The 20,441-nt window shown below is 49.4% G+C and overlaps 1 protein-coding gene across 6 annotated transcripts in view; it reads left to right on the forward strand.

The window, feature by feature from the left end:
* Abcc8 (ATP binding cassette subfamily C member 8) overlaps window positions 1-20,441 on the forward strand; it is a 75,170-nt gene that overhangs the window by 16,066 nt on the left and 38,663 nt on the right. For all 6 annotated transcript variants that reach the window (XM_052162510.1, XM_052162515.1, XM_052162524.1 and 3 more), the window contains exons 7-10: window positions 7,345-7,509; window positions 10,122-10,277; window positions 13,022-13,156; window positions 13,682-13,844. In XM_052162510.1, the coding sequence (XP_052018470.1) occupies window positions 7,345-7,509; window positions 10,122-10,277; window positions 13,022-13,156; window positions 13,682-13,844 (619 nt within the window). The remainder of the gene's footprint in view (window positions 1-7,344; window positions 7,510-10,121; window positions 10,278-13,021; window positions 13,157-13,681; window positions 13,845-20,441) is intronic.

Genomic DNA, 20,441 nt, shown 5'->3' on the forward strand with positions numbered 1-20,441 from the left:
CCTGGGCACGGCTGTGCGGTCACAGAGACTTATTTTTATGATCAGGATCATTAACAAGAACATCCATCTATCAACCACTGGACACACATCTGGCCAATGGTGCCATGGGCACCATTTCCCGTTTCCTTGTTTAATCTGGAAAGGACCCTCTGGGATGGGTAATTGGGTGTGGGGCGCGGAGCACTGGGTACCTTGAGATATAATTCCCAGGCCATCTAATTTATGCCATAGTTATTCTTACTTCCATGTACAGATGCAAACCTTGATGCTGAGGCAGATTAGATAACTTTCCCAAGGCCTCTCAGCAGCTTCTGACAGTAAGAGTTGGCGCCCAGCTCTCTTGCTCTGTAGTCTGGGCCCTCAAGCCACGACACTAAAACAATGACTACTACCAAACCATCACCCTGGCTCCGTGGACCCTGCCATCCAGCATGGGACAATCTAAATAAAATGTCTGTAGCTACATATGACTGTGAGGAGGAACACAGCAGAGTGTAAAACCTGGGTGGGGTGGCACACGCCTGAAAGCCCAGCATTCAGGAAACTGAGGCAGGACAGTGTCAGAAGTTTAAAGCCAGCCTGGGCTACACGGCAACCCCTTCCCCCAAAAGAAGTGTTTTTGAATAGACCTGGATGGGTACATTGGATTGGCCAGGTGGAGACATTCCCTATGTGTGAGGAGACTGGTTTGTTTGTTTGTTTGCTTGTTCATTTGTTTGTTTGCTTGTTTGACTTGCTTGTTTGGCTTCTTCTGGCTATAAATATTTTCCTCTGTGTGTGTGTGTGTGTATGTGTGTGTGTGCCAGGCATCTTGGGGTCAGAGGACAACTTGTGACAATCCATTCTCTTCTACCATGTGTGTTCGCCTCTGAGTCATCTCGTTGGCCTCCTCTGGCCTTTACCAGGCCCTGAGAAAAGAGAGCGAGAGATATTTCTTTGCCTCCAGCAGTGGCATCTCCAGCTTTAGTCTGACTCTAGACTGACCCCAAATTCCCCCACCTTCTCCGTTCTGCACATTAGGGGAAAACAGGCCAGAGCCCGCATCAGTGAGTAGCCATCTTCTTACTGTATTTTCCCAAACCCTCGGAAAGTCTCCTAGGGAGAGAAGAACCCCAGAGATGGTGAGAACAGCCCCAGGAAGGCTCCTTTGCCTGAGCCTCGCCTCCCCGGCTCAGCCCGTCGTGTCTACCCAGCGCTGGCTACGGTTTATTACCTTCTTGTTGGAATGCTCTTATCGGCACACAGATCCGTGGGACAGATGGCTCTGCCTTGGTGGCAGCAGCCATGATCAGATTTAATAGTTGTTCCCTGCAGCCCAAATACAATCAGCAAATTTCCGACATAGAAACGAGAGTTGCGAGTAAACACAGCCCCTGGCCTCTGGAACACTCTCTGGTTCTCCAGCCCAAGGCTCCCTCCTGCAGTTTAATTCTCTTGGGCATCCAAGCCCGTAAATGTGAAGAGAGGTTGTTCAATGCAGACATGCTGTCGCTGCCTTGCCTCCCAGTTCTACCCAAGGGCCGGTGTTCTCAGGTGGGTCATTACAGACAGGGCGAGGAGGACGCTCTCCAGCCCCAGGTTGCAGGGCTTTCAGCCTGGCACAAGGAAGCCCAGCCCGTGTCCAGCCTGCTTCACCCGCTGGTGACTCCATCAGCAGCTGTCCTGTCCTCTCTTCCCTTCTAGGACACACAATTGGCAAGGGACAGAGCGCGCCGTTGGCACCCAGAAGGATGGGCGGTCTTGATTTGCCATGCTCTGAAGCTCCCATCCCCGCTGTCTCTCTTCCCTGTGAAGTCTGGGCTCTATCCAGGATCTAATTCTTTCCAGCCCCACTCTCTCGCCCAGCCCCCTCTCCAATCTGTCACCTGCCAGGGATGCCACTGATCTGGCTGGAGGGCAGGGAATTGGATTCATACGGAATGGCTGGTATCCGAACCCTGCCAGCACCACTCTGGGCTATCAACTGAGCCAAAAAAAGACGGCCCGGGGTGGATCCAAGGCCAGAACCTCGACCCTTGTGGGCTACAGTGGGAAGAGCGTGCAGGGCTCTCATGAGTGCTTCTGACAAACTGTGCAAGATGATGGATGGTTCTGTGTATACTATCCTCTCTCTCTCTCTCTCTCTCTCTCTCTCTCTCTCTCTCTCTCCATCCTCCCCACCCCCGCTCCTATTCTTATCACTGTTCTTCCTCTCGTCCCCCTCTCCTCACTGGGTTATTTGTGGCTTTCACTCTGGGTGGCATGACGATCATTAATGTCTCGCTGTTTGTGTGGTGTTGGAATGTCAGCATATCAGCGGCCTCTTCGTGACAGTGTTCACAAAGCGCCTAAAGTGGCTGCTTTCATGCTTTGGCATTGCATCTCCTCCTCCAGGAAGCCCTCCCTGGTTGTGTTAGACACCCCTTGTCTCTGTTCCCACCACGAGAGCCTCCCAGGAGGAGAGGGCTGTATGTAGCTCAATAGTAGAGAATACACTTAGCGTACATGAAACTCTGGATTCAAGCCACAGCACCATACACACACATGCACGTACACTACATCCGAATACACACACTACACACACACACACCACGCACACACATACATACACACCACACACTACACATATACACTACACACACATCATACACATATATCACACACACATACCCACACACTACACATATACACTATACACACATCTTACACACACCACACATCACACATACACACACTACACATATATACCACACACACCACACACACCACACACCGACACATGCATACCACATAGACCATACCACATACACATACTATACACACACACCACACATACTGCACACATTACACACCACACACGTACATACTATACACACACACCACATGTATGATAGGGTGCTACCCTCGGTGACCTGACATGTTTATAGCTATTACTCAGGCCCTCCTACACAGATAATCCACCTTTTAACCTCACACAAACAGAAAGAGCCCAGGGGCCCCCTTTTAAGCTCCAGAGGACAGGGAGGGGCATTTTGAGTCATGCCCTAGACCAGGCTGCCCTCAGACTCAGAAATCCACCTGCCTCTGCTTCCCAATTGCTGAGAATAAAGATGTGTGCCACCACCGCCCACCAAGACAATCCTGAATTATAAATAAAGACTACCCCATCAACCCCCATATCAAACAGCATGACTCTAAAAATTTGCTGATTGGGGATTTATAAGATCACAACCGACATTACTTGGCCTAATTACAGCTTAGTTAATGGACAAAGATTGGCTTGTTAGATTTACAAGTTCTATCACACAGAATCCCGTCCTGCAACTGTGCAAACAAATGTCACTCAAATCTCTTACATCTAAATTTTATCTGCTCTATATTTTAAAAGCTTCTATCTCTAAGGTTTGCCACTTTCCATTTCTTAATTTTTTTACTTATTCTTATCTAATAAAACATGTACTAACTTGACGTATTCCTCCCTCTTCCCCTTCTAGTTCCTCCTCCCTTCACCTCTATCTCAAAAGAGAATAGGCTTACTTGAGAATTTAAGGAAAGGTCACATTAGATACAACTAAAACAGTCACAAACCCTCATATCAAGGCTTGGGGAGAACAACAATAGGAGAGCAGGAGTCTGAAGAGCAGGTAAGTCCACAACACGCCCACTGTCAGTATACACAAAGCACCCTACACAGAAAGCCACCAGCAACAACCACAGCATATATGCAGGGTGCCCAGCGTAGACCCATACAGGCTCCAAGACCATTCTTCAGTATCTGGGATATGCCGTGAAGCCAGCTCTGAACTCTCGGTTGGCTTTGTTCTGCATATGTCTTTGACAAGTCTGGATCCAACAGTTCCCAGGACAGTTCCAGAGGACAGGGAGGGGTCTTTTGAGTCACGCCCTAGTCAGGCAGCGTCAGGACTGTCCCATCCGAGTCCTGCTGTCACAGCTGCCACTGTAATCAGGCCCGTGCTTTCAGTAGCCACTGCAGGCCTCCACTGCCAGGTGACAGCATGTGGCGTGGAGAGCCTATGTACTGACTCATTTAAAAGAATAGTCAGGGTCAGAGAGGCGGCTACTGAGTAAAGGTGATTGCTGCCAAGCCTAACATCTAAGCCCCGGGACACACATGGTTGCAGGAGAGAACTCACTCCCCCAAGTTGCTTTCTGACCTCACATGCACGCTGTGGCACCTGTGCATGCACAAAATAATTAAGTTAAAGTTATACTACATTTTTAAAAAATAGTTATTAAGCATTAACTTGCGAATAGCTTCCCCGAGAGCTTGTGAAAGCAGAAGTCTGGGGCACAAGATCTTCCAGAGCTTTCGGCTCCCATCAGATGTTGGGCTGTGGTTCTGGTCTCTTCTCTCCTCCCAGGACGCAGGGTGTCATCTTTTTCACTAGACACCACCAGGGCCCCCCTTCTGAGGCCTCTTGCCTGACCTGGTGCACATTTATTCCTTTTCTTCATTTTGGGGACAGAGATTTGTCTTGCACAGGCTGGACTCCAACTCACTATGTAGCAAAGGGTTTCCACCTGGATGTCACACTTCATACCATAGAGGTGCCCCAGGCCTTGTGTACCCACATCTTCACAAAAACCTAGATGTTCTGGCTCCACCTCTCTAAACTGCATTAAAAAGATATCTATCCACAACCCTGCGACAGACCTAATGACACTATTTCCGTTTTGAATAGGGCACAAGTTTCTTTATCCACAGCAATGTGATCTTTAGACCTAGAGTGTATGTATATGGGTGTGTGGGTGTGGGTGTGGGTGTGTCTAGGGGAAGGAGGGCTTTGTTTTAAAATGTGCAAATATGGACCAGTGCATTTGAGAGGAGTCCCCTCTCCGGCTACACGTGTGCTCAGTTAGTGGCCCTGCCTTTGCCATAGCCTGGGCGTGTGTGGCGGTGGCGACAGAACAGGTCATGGTTCTCCATCATGGTGACCAGGGATCTTGGCTGCATGTTCCCATGAGTACCTCAGACTCCCCCACAGTCCCTGTGGCTGATCATGGCACAGTTTTTGCACTCTGCCCCATGCTGTGACTTAGAAACAGATGCTCTACCATCTTTGTGTGCACGGCCATTACTTGGTTACATTAGTAAGGATGGTATTGATACTATGCTTGGCTTTAAAATAATACTTTCTTTCTCCAGAGCTGGGTTTCTGAGAGGACGCTGGGATATGGAGTGTTAGACAGGACTGGGTTTCCCTGAACCGAATGTGCCTGTATTATTTTGACGTAGCACCAACGAAGTAGGCATGTCTCCATCTGCCACAAGCCACAAGTCTGTTGATGACAATCACCTGCCAAAGTGTGACTCCAGGTCAGGGAGCCAAATGAGATCTGGACAGCGGGTCTGGGGTGGTGTTTTCACATCATGAAAGTCGGAGTTCCCATGTCTCTACCTGGCATACAACCTTGGGCTAGTCACTTCACCACAATGGAACTCTGTGTCCTCAGGTTTAAAGCAGAGAGAGACCCAGATGACACCTTGCTTACTGGGTGCCAGAACACTAGAGCACCGTGCTTTCTAATACCTCATCTCTCACCCCCTCCAACCCATGCGGTCGATACTGCTGCCTCTAGCCCTTCCCTACCTTCCAGTCTTTCTGACCTGTGGAGCTTTGCAGAAGTAGCTGTGGACCAGGACCATGAGCTGTGAAGGCTGGTATGCAAGTCACCTGTGATACTCTATAGCACCGGTTCTCAACCTGTGGGCCGAGACCCTTTTGGGGTCACAAGTCAGATATCTCGTATATCAGATATTCACAATTCATAACAGTAGCAAAATTACAGCTCTGAAGTAGTAATGGACAGGTTTTATGGTGAGGAACTGTATTAAAGGATTGAGGCATTGAGAAGGTTGAGTATCACTGCTCCAGAGTTTAAGGTCTCCCACCATCTTGGCCCCTAAGCCAAGATCCAGGAACTCTTCTTGATTCTCGGGAAAAGAGTCCTGAGAGCCCTTCCCAAGTTGGCCTGGTCACTACCAAGGTCGTGATCTTGGGTTTCTTCTCATTTTGTTCCCATCAATGTCTGCCCTGGAGCACCGCCCACATCCTTCCAAATGTCCCCTGGCAGGGCAGTGTCAGGAAGGTGAGAGTCCAGTCTTCATGGGAAGATTGGTGTGGTCGTGCTAGCGAGTGGCGGCTCATCAACATCAAAGTCTTCCTGGGAGCCAGTGATGCTGAATTTGGAAACAGGCATGCCTGACGCTTCCGGAGATCTTTAGTGCAAAGGCAGAAGGTTTTCCCCTGATTATTATCTAGGGTCTTTTTGGAGTGCAAAGAGGATGATTTAAACTTAAAAGCAGGTCCTGGGACCCTGAGGGTCTAGGGCTGCCATGTGTCCTCAGCTGCTGTGAGCACTTCCTTCCCATCTTTCCCACAGTCCACTCCAGGCCCCTCCCCTCCCCCGCCCAGAACTCACTGCTCAGCAGATTGCTGGTTCCATTTCGGAGGCAGAGAACAGAGAACGCATCGTGCCGTTTGCTGTAACCGGTCTGTTTGGGCTCCTCCGTGATCTGCTCTATTTATTCTCATTCCATTCAGAGTAAAGTCCCAGGGGCATGGAGGAAGAGAGGCTGAGAATCATGCATGCCTGGGGTTAGGATTGAGCCTTGTTCTGGTCCCTCAAGTGGGAAGATGACCTAAGTAGAGGCAGGCTTCGGTTGGATTTATCAGTTGAGGAACACACGTGTATGTGTGTAAGTGTGTGTGTGTGTCCACAAGTGTGTGTGCATGTGTGTGCCTGTATGTGTGTCTGTGTGTGTGTATATGTATGTGTGTATATGTATGTGTGTGTGTCTGTGTGTGTGTGTGCGCGCGCGCGCACACACACATGCGCATGTCTGTGTGTGTGTGTGTGTCTGTGTCTGTATGTATCTGTGTGCATGGGATCAGAGGTCAATGTTAGGTGTCTTCCCCAATTTCTTTCTACTTTATTATTTTTATTTTGAAGTGTTTTAGTGTGTGTGTGTGTGTGTGTGTGTGTGTGTGTGTGTATTGATCCATCTACCAACTCTGTCTCATTTTATGAGAGAGGATTTCACACTGAACATAGAGTTCACTGATTCAGCTTCTGGCTGACCAGCTACCCCCAGAGAACCTCCCCTCCTATCTCCTCAGCGCTGGGATCACACACTGCTACCCCAAGCAGATCCTCACGCCTGCACAGAAAGCACTCTACCAACTGATCCAAGCTCCCAGCCCCCTCATTCCTGTTTTTTTATTTACAAAGAATCGCACAGGCTTTGCTAGCACCAAGGTAGCGATCCAGCCGTAACAGCGTGATCAGAGTCTCTCCTCTGAGAGAGAGTAACAGCCACCGCTGGTCTTCTCTGTTCTGCAGACACAGTTTCTTGGGGTTTACTTTGTGTCATCCCAAGAGTTCCTTGGCAATGCCTATGTCTTGGCCGTGCTTCTGTTCCTTGCCCTCCTGCTGCAAAGGACGTTCCTGCAAGCCTCCTACTACGTCGCCATTGAAACTGGGATTAACCTGAGAGGGGCGATCCAGGTACTGGCATCATAACTCGTTTTCACTGTCGAAGCGAGCCTGCTTTACCCTTCCTGTAGATCAGAAGAGTTCTTCTGTGAATTTATTTTTGGTGCTCTTCCCCATATTTAGAACTAACCATTGGCTGTGTGGTGGAAAGCGGGAAGTATCTTGGGGCTGGGACTTGGAAGCCATGGTAGCTCTGGTTCTGCCTTGGGCTAGCCTGGCACGAGAGGTCACCGGCTCAGCAGCTGGTTGCTCCCCACTCTTGAAAGTGGCAGGCATCACCAGTCGATCGCAGAGTTTTCTCCTGCTGAGCACACACTGTGGCCTCAGAATCCATCTCTAACTCTGGATGCTTAGCGGACAGCCTATTTGGGTGCAGCACTGCAAACATATCAACATAATGGATCAGCAAGACACCTAAGGTCCATTTGAGCTCTTAAATCTGGCGCCCCAGATGAGAGATTCACGACATAGAGATCTAAGCCCTGTAGAATTGATTGGCAGGATGATCAGAAAGGACGCAGAGCCCTGTGGAGGGAGGGTGGCAAGCCCCTGGGATGGATGAGAGCCATCCCAGGCCCTGGCGCTTCCAAGGGGCCATGAGCTTGGGACTTGCCTGGAGAACCCTGAGTGGGAACAGATCACATGGCCATAGAGCTTGCCAGCGTTCACCCAGTCCTGGGAGGCGCAGCAGTTACACACTCAGCTAAGACCCCACGTCCCGGATTGACGTTCTCTCTGTGCAAAGAGGAGGGTGAGGCCCAGTCTGCCGTCCCTGTTGATTTTCACAAAGCCGTACAAAGTCCCAAAGCTGCCCCATCTATCAAATCTATTCTGCAGAAAGATTAGATGTTGGTCATTATTTCCTTATAGGTAGGTGTTTTACAAAAAATAGTCTGTGGCGTCAGGAGCACGGGCTGATCCTGTGCAAGTCATTCCGAGGCAGTGCGGGAAGGGAGCTGAAGAGAAGGGGAAGGTTCAGCATGAACGGGGGCCGCACCAGCCTCAGCTCCGGTCCTCCTGAGAGCCTGTATTAATGTTGTAGCTGTGCGAATGATGCTGCCCAGCTTCCGTGGGTTTCCATGGAGAAAATGGAATTTGCTCAAGGATATCAGCAGGTGGGAAGGGCGATTATGCCCGTGATAAACCAAGACCCTCTCAGGTTCAAGGGAGATGCAGAGCTAAGGAGAACCAAACTGTGTGAATCCCAGCGTTGTCTCCAGGCCCTCCAGTGACAGGCAAGCTTGTGCCACCACAACCAATGTTGTGGTTGGGTAGTCTTGTCATCAGATCTGCTTCGTATGTGTGTGTCATAAATCACACAGCAGCCCAGTATTTTCCAATTATGCTAAGAGGGTCCCCAAATGGGTTTTTAATATATCAGCCTGTAGTTGTTTTTTTCTTTTTAATCTAACCGAATCTTTTACATTAACCAGAGAGATTAATTCATATGCCACAAGAAGGAAATGATAGCATTCATTATGGAAACGAAGTGGACCTAAAAGACCTCTTTCCTTTAAAAGATTTCCAAAAGTTAAGTTATAGACAGAAAATGTGCCCTCATAGATGAAAACCTGTAAGTTACCAATTACACACTTACACACACACACACATACACATTGACACACATGTGCACATGCACATGCACCACCATCACATGCATGCAAGAGCTGCTTTATTTAACAGGTTACTCATGCCTGTGTTTCTGTGAAAGTTGCTTGGTCAGCCTCTAAGGCTTAATTTCACATGGCCAAGAAGTCCATAGAAAGCACATAGATTTGTCCAAAAATATCACCATTATTTCCAGCGTTCCCCCTGCAGTATATAAACCCCAGAAAAGACACAGAAGACACCCACGCTCTCAGAAAATCTGACCTACAAACAAAAGCAAGCCGAGCTTAACACAACGACAGATTAAAGGCTTTGCAGCTGAAGTGCAGAGCAATTGTGTCCAAGAGCAGGCACCCTGTGGCCATTTAAGACGGAACAGAATTCTTCCTTGTTCCTGAGCATGTAGCTGAAAATATAATCTTTCTGGAAGGTGCCAACAACTAGCACATAAAGCTTTCAGGTCCAAGCCCACAGGCAGCCATTACCCTCCATGTTGCCCACGGGAGATTTTCAGGGTGGCTGCATATCTAGGGATGGTGCAGGCTGATGGCCCCTCGTGACTGGACCTCGGTTCAGGTCTGCTGAAGCTGACCCCTTGCTTTGCCCCAAGGCTCAGTGACTTGGCCCCAGGGCAGAGGTGACACAGTAAAATGGGCTGCCCCTCGATTCCTCATTTTTATGTCTTTAGTGTGCTCTGCCCTGGTCCCCAGTAAATCAAGAGCACAAGCAGATATGAAGACCCGCTTTAAGATTTAGGAGCTGATTGTGTCTCGTCCCGAGGGAGAGGTCACACTTGCTGGGGAAGTAGTTTGCTTCTTCGGCCTTGGACTCCTGACTCATGGCTCATTATCCATGGTGTAGATCATTGTGATGTAGGAATGACAGAGCCCCTTACAGAGCTGCTCTAGGGCTCTGAAGGGATGTCAGAGAAACCTCTACCCTGCCCTTTCCAGATGTGGGGTGGTGCTAGAGATGGCAATGATGACAGACGTGAGGCTCTCTGCTCTCGTTCCTAGACCAAGATCTACAATAAGATCATGCACTTGTCTACTTCCAACCTGTCAATGGGGGAGATGACTGCTGGGCAGATCTGCAACCTGGTGGCCATCGACACAAACCAGCTCATGTGGTTTTTCTTCTTATGCCCAAACCTCTGGGCTATGCCAGTACAGGTATCAGATTTGTGCTGGGGAACCTCCTGTTGCGGGGAGGGTGTTAGGGGAGGCAGCTGGACACAAAACCAGAAGCTGCCTGTGTCCACTGCATGTTCACCTGTGTCTTTCAATGCTCTGGGGTCTATCCATGCAGTGTACTACAGTGTCCCCAAGTGTCTCATGGACTGCAGGACATCTGCACATCCCTCAGTGACAAGAGAAGGTACTATCATTAGGACATTGAAAAGTATAGCCAACTTTAAATGACCAGTAGGATAGTCATACAAAGAACAGTTTTGTAAATACTAAAAGCTGTAGTGTAGGGATTTGGGATGTAGTACAGCTGGTAAACGTTTTGCCTAGTGTGTATGATACCTGGATTCATCACCGATACCAAATAAACTAGGGATGGTTGTGGAGGCTTTAGGCTCAGGACTTCAGCGTCATCCTCAGCTATGGAGTGAATTCAATGCCATCCTGTTGAAGTTTTTTGAAATGGGGTCTTGGTCTTTTGCCCAGGCTAGCCCCAAGGTCCTGAGTTGATGCTATTTCCTGACTCAGCCTCCTGACTGCCTTCATGCTTACAAAATTGACAAACACACAAAAATTACTAGTGAGATTTCTTACTAAGAAACGACGTAGCTTAGCTAGCATTCATGAGTCCTAGGTTAGTTCGCAGCCATCCCGAACCCAACCCCCACCCCACCTCACACACAAAAACACACAGATGATATATTCATATAATCTTAGCTTCATAACAAGGAAACCCTACCTGGTTGGGGTTCTGGGTCCAGCCTAGTGACCCAGTGCATATATGATATTAAAACTCACTCTTCCTATTTTGCAATCTTTTTTTTTTTAAATCACACACGTTTTTAATAGTAACATTGTGGTGGATTGTACTAGTGTATACTTGAGCTCTCCCAGAGTTTGAGAGGCTAAGGATTGCCTCAGGTTTCAGAACAGCTGAGCTGAAGAGTGAGGCCCTGGAGTGGGTGGAGGAGGCCCTGAAAGCCCCACCAATGATCCTGGGTGCCCTGGAAGGTTTCTTAGAGTCTAGCAGAACCACAATAGCTGAAGGACACCCCGGCTGCTTCCGAGGGAGCACAGCTCATGTGAGAAGGGTTGTGCCTGGCAGGACTCCCAGGAAGGTAGTTGGTGGATATCAGGTAGGAGGTTTATCTCTTAAAAGTTACACAGGGTCAGGAGCATGGTGATGGGGTCATTCCACGGCCACTCAGTTACCTGCCAATGAAGGAGGCTTTCTGTGATTAATAGAACGGGCAGAGCCACACCTCCTCTATCCTTGTTCTGTGCCAGATTGGCACGAGGCTGGCAGAAATGCAGGACCAAGCTGGACAGACTTTCTTTTCTCTCTTCTTTTTTTTTTTTTTTTTTTTTCTCTCTTCTTTCAACTAAGGAGGTCAGCACGTCTGTTCTCCCAGAGTAAGCCATGCCACTAAAAATGCCTGTCTTTGACAACAGCTTGGAAAAGTGCCATCCAGGAGCTTTGGGGACCAGCAAGAGAGATTTGCATTGCTCATGAATAATCATAAGTAGGCAGTCATTTACATAAAGCTAGAAACGGAATGGGTTCTCATTTCAAAGAAACCCTGCCAGGTTCAATAAAAATTGAAAGACACCAGACTCAGGTATGGTGGTTTACAGCATAATCCCAGCACTTGTGGGACTGAGCAGGACACTCTCAAGGTCCAGCTAAACCCTGGCTATGCCACAAGACTCTGTTTCAAAACAACAGAAACTAGATGTGTAGTCCCAGCTATGTGGGAACCTGAGCCAAGAGGATTACAGGTGAAGGCTAGCCTGGGTTAAAGAATAATTCAGCACCTGATGCCTACACATATAACTTAGCCAGACCTTATCTCAAAAAACAATATTTTTTTAAATGGGCCTAGTGGAAGGGTACAGGGCCTGGTTGGTATAGGTCAGTGATAGGGCATTTGCCTGGCGTGTGAGAGGCCCTGAGTTCAATCCCCAGTAGTACAGAAGGAGATGGTGGTAGGCAAGGATACAGTTCAGTTGGTAGAGTGCTTGCCTAGCATACTGTAGTTCTAGTGTTGCAGATGGAGGTAGGAGAATCAGAACTTCAAGGCTGTCTTCAGCTACATAGCCTGCTCAAGGCCAGTCTGGGATATATGAGATGATGGATGGATGGATAGATGGATGGGTAGATGGGTGAATAGATGGGTGGGTGGGTGGATAGATGGATGGATGGATGGATGGATGGATGGATGGATGGATGGATGGACGGATGAGTGGGTGGATAGGTAGGTAGGTAGGTAGGTAGGTAGGTAGGTAGGTAGGTAGGTGGGTAGAGTGAGCTACAAGGCCCATAAATACACAGTACCTTCTCTACACCTGTGCAGTTCTGCTTGGCATAGATGAATGTCACAGTCTTGCCTCTTCATTCCTGGGTAGCTTATTTCGAGTGAGATGTCAGTCCCAGCAAATAAGAAATAGAGTAAGTGGTGCAGTCTCAGACCCTCCTCAGAAAAGGAGACCCAGCGTGGAAGTCAGTCCTTCAGCTAGCTTTGATAAACGCCCTTGCTTACCAGCCCAGAACCTCAGCTGCATGTGTAGCCACATATTGCTTTCCCATACTTGCTCCTGGGCCCCATTGCATCCCCAAAGCATTTTGATACTCGGGCACTGAGGATCTGATTGTAGGGTATTGCCCATGCCCTCTGGCAGCCCTGGAGCATAGAGCTCACCCCCCACCCCACCCCTGTCACCTTTTCTAGATCATTGTGGGCGTGATCCTCCTCTACTATATCCTTGGGGTCAGCGCCCTGATTGGAGCAGCCGTCATCATTCTGCTGGCTCCTGTACAGTACTTTGTGGCCACCAAGCTCTCCCAGGCACAGAGGAGCACCCTGGTGAGTGTCCTAGGGTATGCATGCTCTGTCTCTGCTGTTCACCATATCTACGACCTTGGTCCTCACCTTAGTAGCTTCCTTCCTATAGTCATAATCCTCCCTACATTCACAGTCATCCCTACACTTACAGTCCTCCCTCTCCACACTCACAGTCCTTCCCACACAATCCTCCTCACACAGTCCTCCCCATATACAGTCCTCCCCATATTCAGTCCTCCCCACATTCAATCCTCCCCCCACACTCTTAGTTCTCCCCACACGCAGTCCTCCCCATACTCTTAGTCCTCCCCATACTCACAGTCCTCCCTCCCCATACTCACAGTCCTTCCCACACTCACAGTCCAGGCCTCAGTTCCTTCAGTTCATGAAATGAACTTAACAGTCTGGCCAGAAACGTGCTTGTGGTGACAGGAGCTGGGCATATGATGGGGACACGGGTTTGGCGCCTTCTCCTCAGCAGAGCTAGATCCACAAACATCTCCCCTCTAACTCTGAGTACACTGCTACCACCCCTCCCACCCCTAGGAGTACTCCAACGAGAGGCTGAAGCAGACCAATGAGATGCTTCGGGGCATCAAGCTGCTCAAGCTGTATGCGTGGGAGAACATCTTCTGCTCGAGGGTGGAGATGACGCGCAAGAAGGAAATGACCAGCCTCCGGGCCTTCGCTGTCTACACCTCCATCTCCAGTGAGTGGCCCTGCCTGCAAGCCCAGGGTGTCTGACTGAACCCAGAGGCCCCTGGACTATGTTGGTTCTTGACTCCCAGACATCATTGTTTTTAAGTGTGTGTGGGAGGGGGTGTGTGCACATGAGTGCAGGTGCCTTTGAATACCAGTGGCATGGATCTCCTCAGAGCTGGAGTTACAGGCAGCTGTGACCTGTCTCATGTGGCTGGTAGGAACTGAGTTGGGATCCTCTTCAAGTGCAGTATCTACCCTTAACCACTGAGCCATCTTGCCATCCCAGAAATCAGGGTTTGGAATTCACTTGTGCAAATGTGTCCTGAGAGCCTGCTGTGTACAGGGCTCTGTGAATACACACCTGTGAGAAGGAAAGGTGAGCCCCCCTTCTTCACGGAGCTGGTACGGCATTGAGAGGCAACAGAGCAAACAAGCAGGGTTTTCCCGAATCCTCTGAGCTTGAAAAATGTTCCGGGTCAGAAGGAGCTGTCACCTCCCTGGGGCATGCAGAGGTGTCTGTACAGAGCAGAAACCCAAGCTAGCCTTGTCCTCTGCATAAACCCTGTAGTTCATACACCGAGCTAACTAGCAACAAAGTTAAAATCCACAAGAGAAAATTCACCATCGAAGAGAGAACCGGCAGGTTCAAAGCCATAAGAGAGGGCTATGGAGACGGCTCAGTGGGTGGAATGGACTCTGTGCCAGACAGAAGACCTGAGTTTGAGTTACCAGGACCCACAAAGAGTCAAGCGATCGCATATGTCTAGCTGCAGTGCTCCCGTGTTGATTGGGAGATGATGGAGACCAGAGAATCCCTGAGCTCGTGAGCCTATTAGACGGTCATACACAGTGGCAGACAGCAAGATACCCTGTCAGAAATAAGGGAGGAGCTGAGAACTGACGCTAGAGACTGTCCTGTGACCTCTACACATGGGATGTGCACACCAGTATATGCTCAAGAGCACCGGCACCAACACGTGCACACCATGCACACACACACACACACATGCACACAAACACACACACATGCACACAAACATGGACATGCACAACATACACACACACACATGCACACAAACACACACATGCACACAGACACAGACATGCACAACATACACACACCATACACACACACACACACACACACACACGAGTGCGCATGCATACATACACACCATATACAAATACAAAATAAATTAAGAGAACCAAGTATGGTGACACATACCTGTAATCTCTCAGGACTTGGGAAATAGAGGCAGGAAAATCGTGAGTTCAAAGCCATCCCCAGTTACACAGTGAGTTTGAGGCCAGCCTAAACTTCTTGAAAGCCCGTCTCAAAATAAAACAAACAACAACAAACAAAGAATAAAGTAATCTTTCTTTTAGTATCTTGAAATAATAAGTCACCCAAAAGATAATAAAGTCAGCATATTTGATATGACTAGAGAGGATTTTTTTTTATCCAAAAGCAACAAAAACTACATAAGGAGATTGTCAGGGGAAGAAAACTAAAAAGAGCATTCTAGAAGCTCAGGTTTTGATTACTGAAGTTGACGCAGTGTACCTTCCCCTGGATAGAAGGAGGATGCAGGAAGGTCAGGTGACAGATGGCACTGGTCCACGGCTGATCACAGCCAATGCTAAGTCATTCCTCCAGGGACCCACCCCACAGTGGCTGCTTTCCCAGTGTGTCACTGGGATGTAGTCACCAGCAGACTCAGTTTATTTCCCTGACCTGACCAAGTTAACAGACATTTTGGTAAGAACAGCTCTGCCCAGAGAGAAAGGGGGAAGGGGAGGGGGTAAGGAGGAAGAGGAAGGAAGGAAGGAAGGAAGGAAGGAAGGAAGGAAGGAAGGAAGGAAGGAAGGAAGGAAGGAAGGAGCAATCCAGTTCAATGTATGGGTTAATCAAATTAATATAGCTGAAGAGAGAATTTGTGATTTAGAAGCCACATTGTGAAAGTTATATAGGATTTAGCAAGAAAGGTCAATAGCTGTATCCTACAATATGGGTACCTGTTTTACACAGGGGAAACTGAGGCTCACGGAGGCATATGTTCCCGAGCCACTGCAGAGTTAGCAGAATAGACCCTATGAAGTCTCCACATGTTATTTCCAGAATGCCAGGGAGCTACATGGAGTGAAAGGGTGGGGACACTGTGGTGCACCATGAGGCTGTGTTCTCTATGGAGACAGTCTTGAACAGGCTATAACAGGAGTAGGAGATGGTGAAGAACCTCAGAGACAGTCAGTACTGACCACCACCTTCTCAGGAAATGGCTTCGTTCTCTTCGGGGTTGGGGCAGGACTTTTTTGATCAGGGTCTCTCCTCTTTAGCACAGTCTGACCTAGAACTCACTGTACAACCCAGGCTGGCCTTCAGCTCACAGCATCTTCCTGCTTCATCATCCTGAATGCTGGGATTGCAGGCTAGAACCATCATACTCTGGTAAAAGTGTTTCTTGTCGGGGTGCTCCGGGGTGGCGAGTGGGGGGCTGTACTGGAGGACTTGATGGGAATGTCTCTTAGATAGACTCTTTATAGGGCCATGGAGAGTAGAAATGTTAGCCCAGGTCATCTATGTGTTCTGGCATTTGTGCTGCCCAGAGGGAGGGTCTGATGGGTCCAGGCCACCACCCATCACAAGGAAAGCTTGGCCCTGAGCACCATGGGTAGTCAGAGCTCCCCACCCCCACCCAGCCTAGCTATGTTATGGTATCTGATCCCTCACACAGGGCCTGGTCCAGTCAGCAGTGGCTAGGTCATCTACCATAAATGGCATATGTGTGTTCACATAGAAAGGCTTAAGACCTAATTGTCTCAGAATAGAGTCATGGGCACTGCCAAGTTCCTGGTCTTCCCATCATCCTCCATGAGACAGGGCCATTAAAACAGACATCTAGAGGAGCCAGTGTCCCAGACCCAGGCCCCCTTCTGCCTTGTCTTCATCGGCTCTGCCTGCCTGCCCTGCCTCGAGCTGGTGTCTTACCTCAGTTTTACCTGAGTACAGCCTGGTGAATGATAAAAAAAAACAGATCCTGAGGAGCATGATTGGCAGGGGGAGCTTCTCCCCATTGCTAGGAGGCGCCCTCTCCCAGCAATTCCCAGATAGTGAGGCAGGTTCCCCAGGGCTGACATAGAGAGGAGGAAGAGAAACAGCAAGGAACTCGGGATTTGGGTCCCCAAAATTCCAAGCACAGTAGGTATCAAGGTAGAGGTAACGTGCAGTGTGTGTCATTGAAGGCAGGTGGCAGGGCTGTTTCTGGGAAGTGTGCATTTCCTACCCAGGGCAAAGGGGCAACCTGTCTTGTGAGTGCGCCACAGCCTGGTCCCGAGGCTAGTGCCTGGCCCTCTGAAGCCCATCTGACGGGAGATACTTATTCCCTCAGGATCTTGGGAGATCAGCCAAGGCTTTGGGACCCAGAGTCAGTAGGATTCCAGGAAAGACTCAGGAGAGACCAGGCCTCTGAAGCTAAGCAGGAGCTGCCCAGAGCCCTGTACCTGTCCGCAAGGCCTAAAGGGACAATCAGGGTAACACAGGCTGGTCCCTGGGAGGAGAGTGGGGAGGCAATGTTGTTATTATTCCAATTGTACTTCTGTATGGAGGACTAGATGATAATTCATTTGTGCATGCCCTGTGTGGTGATTAAATCAGAGCACCTAGCGTTTCCATCCCTTTAAGCATTTTGTGTGTAAATTTTGATTGACATAAAATAATCGTACATATTTACGAGATACAGTTGAGGTTTCAATATATGTTTAGAATGTGCATACATCAAACCAGGTCACTAATGTACCACATCCTTACTGTTGCCCCTGTTAAGCTCTTTGGAGATACTCTTTAGTCATTTAGAAAATATGTGGGGGCTGGAAAGATGGCTCAGCGGGTAAGAGCACTGACTGCTCCTCCAAAGGTCCTGAGTTCAAATCCCAGCAACCACATGATGGCTCACAACCATCCATAACAAAATCTGATACCCTCTTCTGGAGTGTCTGAAGACAGCTACAGTATACTTACATATAATAAATAAATACATCTTTTTTAAAAAAAAAAAGAAAATATGTAAGAAGAATGTTAGAAAGTAAGCCAGACACAAAAGTCAGCTCGGGTGAGTTCTCTCTCATGCAGAAGCTCTAAAAGGTCAGCCTTGAGGCTGGGGAGAAGGAGTTAGTGAAGCACTTGCTGCAGGAGTTTGGGGCTGGAGTCCCAGCGCTCACATATAAAACAACAAGTGGGGCCTGCGCTTGCGAGCCCAGCGCTGGGGAGTCATAGATGGTTCCCTGAAGTGGGTTGGCCAGTCAGCTTGGCTTCATCGGCAAGCCCAGGTCCCATGGAGAGGCCTGTCTCAAACAAAAAGCAAACTGTGGATGCCTCTCAAGGAGACACACGCACATGCATACACACACACACACACACACACACACACATCAATGATTGGGAACAGTGGAGATAGGATGGCGGTAAGATAACACAACGGATATAAAAGCACAGCTCAGTGCACCTCTCCTGTCCTTCAGCAGGATGCAGAAAGCCCAGCACTGTGTGCCTGGCATATTTGCCCTTGCTGAGGTGTCTCTTTGGAGAGGGAGTGGTCGGGTGGAGGCGGCTCCTAGCTGCAGACGCGTGTGTGCTTCGTGCTTCAAGTGGGTTCTTGCCGTCCTCTTCCTGGACTCCCGGGCTTCTGTTTCCAGGGACCAAGGTACAGGTCGTTAGGCTGAGCTGATGGGAATCTCATGTTCTCCCCGGTGGCGCCAGCCGCGGAGTCCTGGCATTGTGAAAGCGCCCTGGTGTTTTGTCTCCAGATGGGGCCCATCCCGGGGATGCAGATGGGTTTCCAGTCTGGTCGTATACATACCCTGCAGCCAGGCTGTGTGGCAGACATGATGCCTTCTGACATCTTGTGATGGTTTCTCTGACAGGGTCACCAAGATATCTGGTGTCCTTCCCTGGCAGCTCATAGGGGAGGGGGCTAAAAGGCATGGGGAATGCCACATTCAGCCATTTGCAAAGGAGTGATAGCCGCCAGTCAACATGCCACCAGTCCATCTTCAGGCCCACGGCAGAGCGCTCTGTGTGCTGAGCTTTTCTGATGCCCAAGCATGAGGAAGGGGTGGCCATGGCCCACACAATCCTAGGGGACATTGACTGTGGCTATCAGCGGTGGCAGTGCCCATGCTAGAGCCCCAGATGTCCCTGTCTTCTGTGTTATTCGCCTGGACCTGCGGCTTCATTTCTTTTGAGCGCTTGTTGGCTGTCTTACTTACTGACTATGCCGGGTGGGTCAGGCCCTGTGTTTGGCATTGGGTGAGAAGACACAGTGGTCCTCGCCCGATGTTGTTTATAATTTATAGGGAAAGCTGGCCAGGAAACAGTGCAGTGATTGGTAATAACAGAAGGAGACATTCTGGAGGCCCATAAAAGTCATGAGTTGTACCCAACCTAGTCATAGGGGTGGTGGGTGTCAGAGTGCCTTCTAGAGGTGACACCCGTAGTGGTTTCCCAAGGATAACCGTGTGGGAGAAACATCCAGGCAAAAAGGCCTCGAGGTCCCCTTCTTTTCCCAGCTCTGGTCCTCATTACCCACCCTTCCTTCTGCCAATCAGGGTCACTTATGTGTACCCTGACCTGGTTTGGCAGGGCGGTTGCCTGAGCAGCAGGGAGAGTCCTTAGCCCTGGAACAGAAGTCAGCCCTGCTGGGAGCCTCCAGCAACCGGGTGCTAGGCCCCTGCTTTCCTCTCCACTCTGCTGCCTTGGTCGACAATCAGATGAGATGGAAAATAGCCCCACGCACCTCAGAACACATTTCCCTTCCTCCCAGCACAGCTTGCAGTTAGGACCAGGCTGAGAGCCTGCCCTCTGGCCTCCCTCCACAGGAGGCAAAGCGGGAGTGAACCAGTGCACAAATGGCCGCTGCGTCTCCTTGGCACATGACTCCTGAATTATTTATGGGAACTTAGGAAATGAAAAGCTTCTGGTACTGTGGTGTCAGGCCGGTGCCCACAAGGCCAAGCTCCATGCCCTGAGCAAAGCCGGGGAACCCAGGAATGGGTCTGCTCGGGCTTGGCTGCGTTGTCTTCTTTGCAGTGGTGTGGGGAAGGCTAACACAACGTTTGGCTGCGGTGGGGAAAGTGCTGAATGGAGTAAGTAGCTCCTAATGGATCTTTACAGCATCCTTATCCCTGTACCACTGCAGACAGGCCTCATGGCCTGGACACTCGAGATTAATCTTTCCCTAACAAGCTGGTGTAGGCACATGCCTGCAATCCTTGTACTCGGGATGTAGAGACAGAAAGTCCAGGAGTTTGAAATCATCTTTAGTTACACAATGAAGTCAAAGTCTACCTGAAATACATGAGACTCTGTCTCAGTCAAAAACCACACACACACACATACACACACACACACACTCACTCACACATACTCACATACACACACACACTCACACACTCACTCACACATACTTACACACTCACACACACTCACACACAAACTCACACACACACTCACACACACACTCACACACACATACTCACACACACTCATACACACACTCACACACACACTCACACAAACACACACACACTCACACAGATACACAGACAT

This window comes from Apodemus sylvaticus, chromosome 1, assembly GCF_947179515.1.
Source record: "Apodemus sylvaticus chromosome 1, mApoSyl1.1, whole genome shotgun sequence".
NCBI classification, from domain to species: Eukaryota; Metazoa; Chordata; class Mammalia; order Rodentia; family Muridae; genus Apodemus; species Apodemus sylvaticus.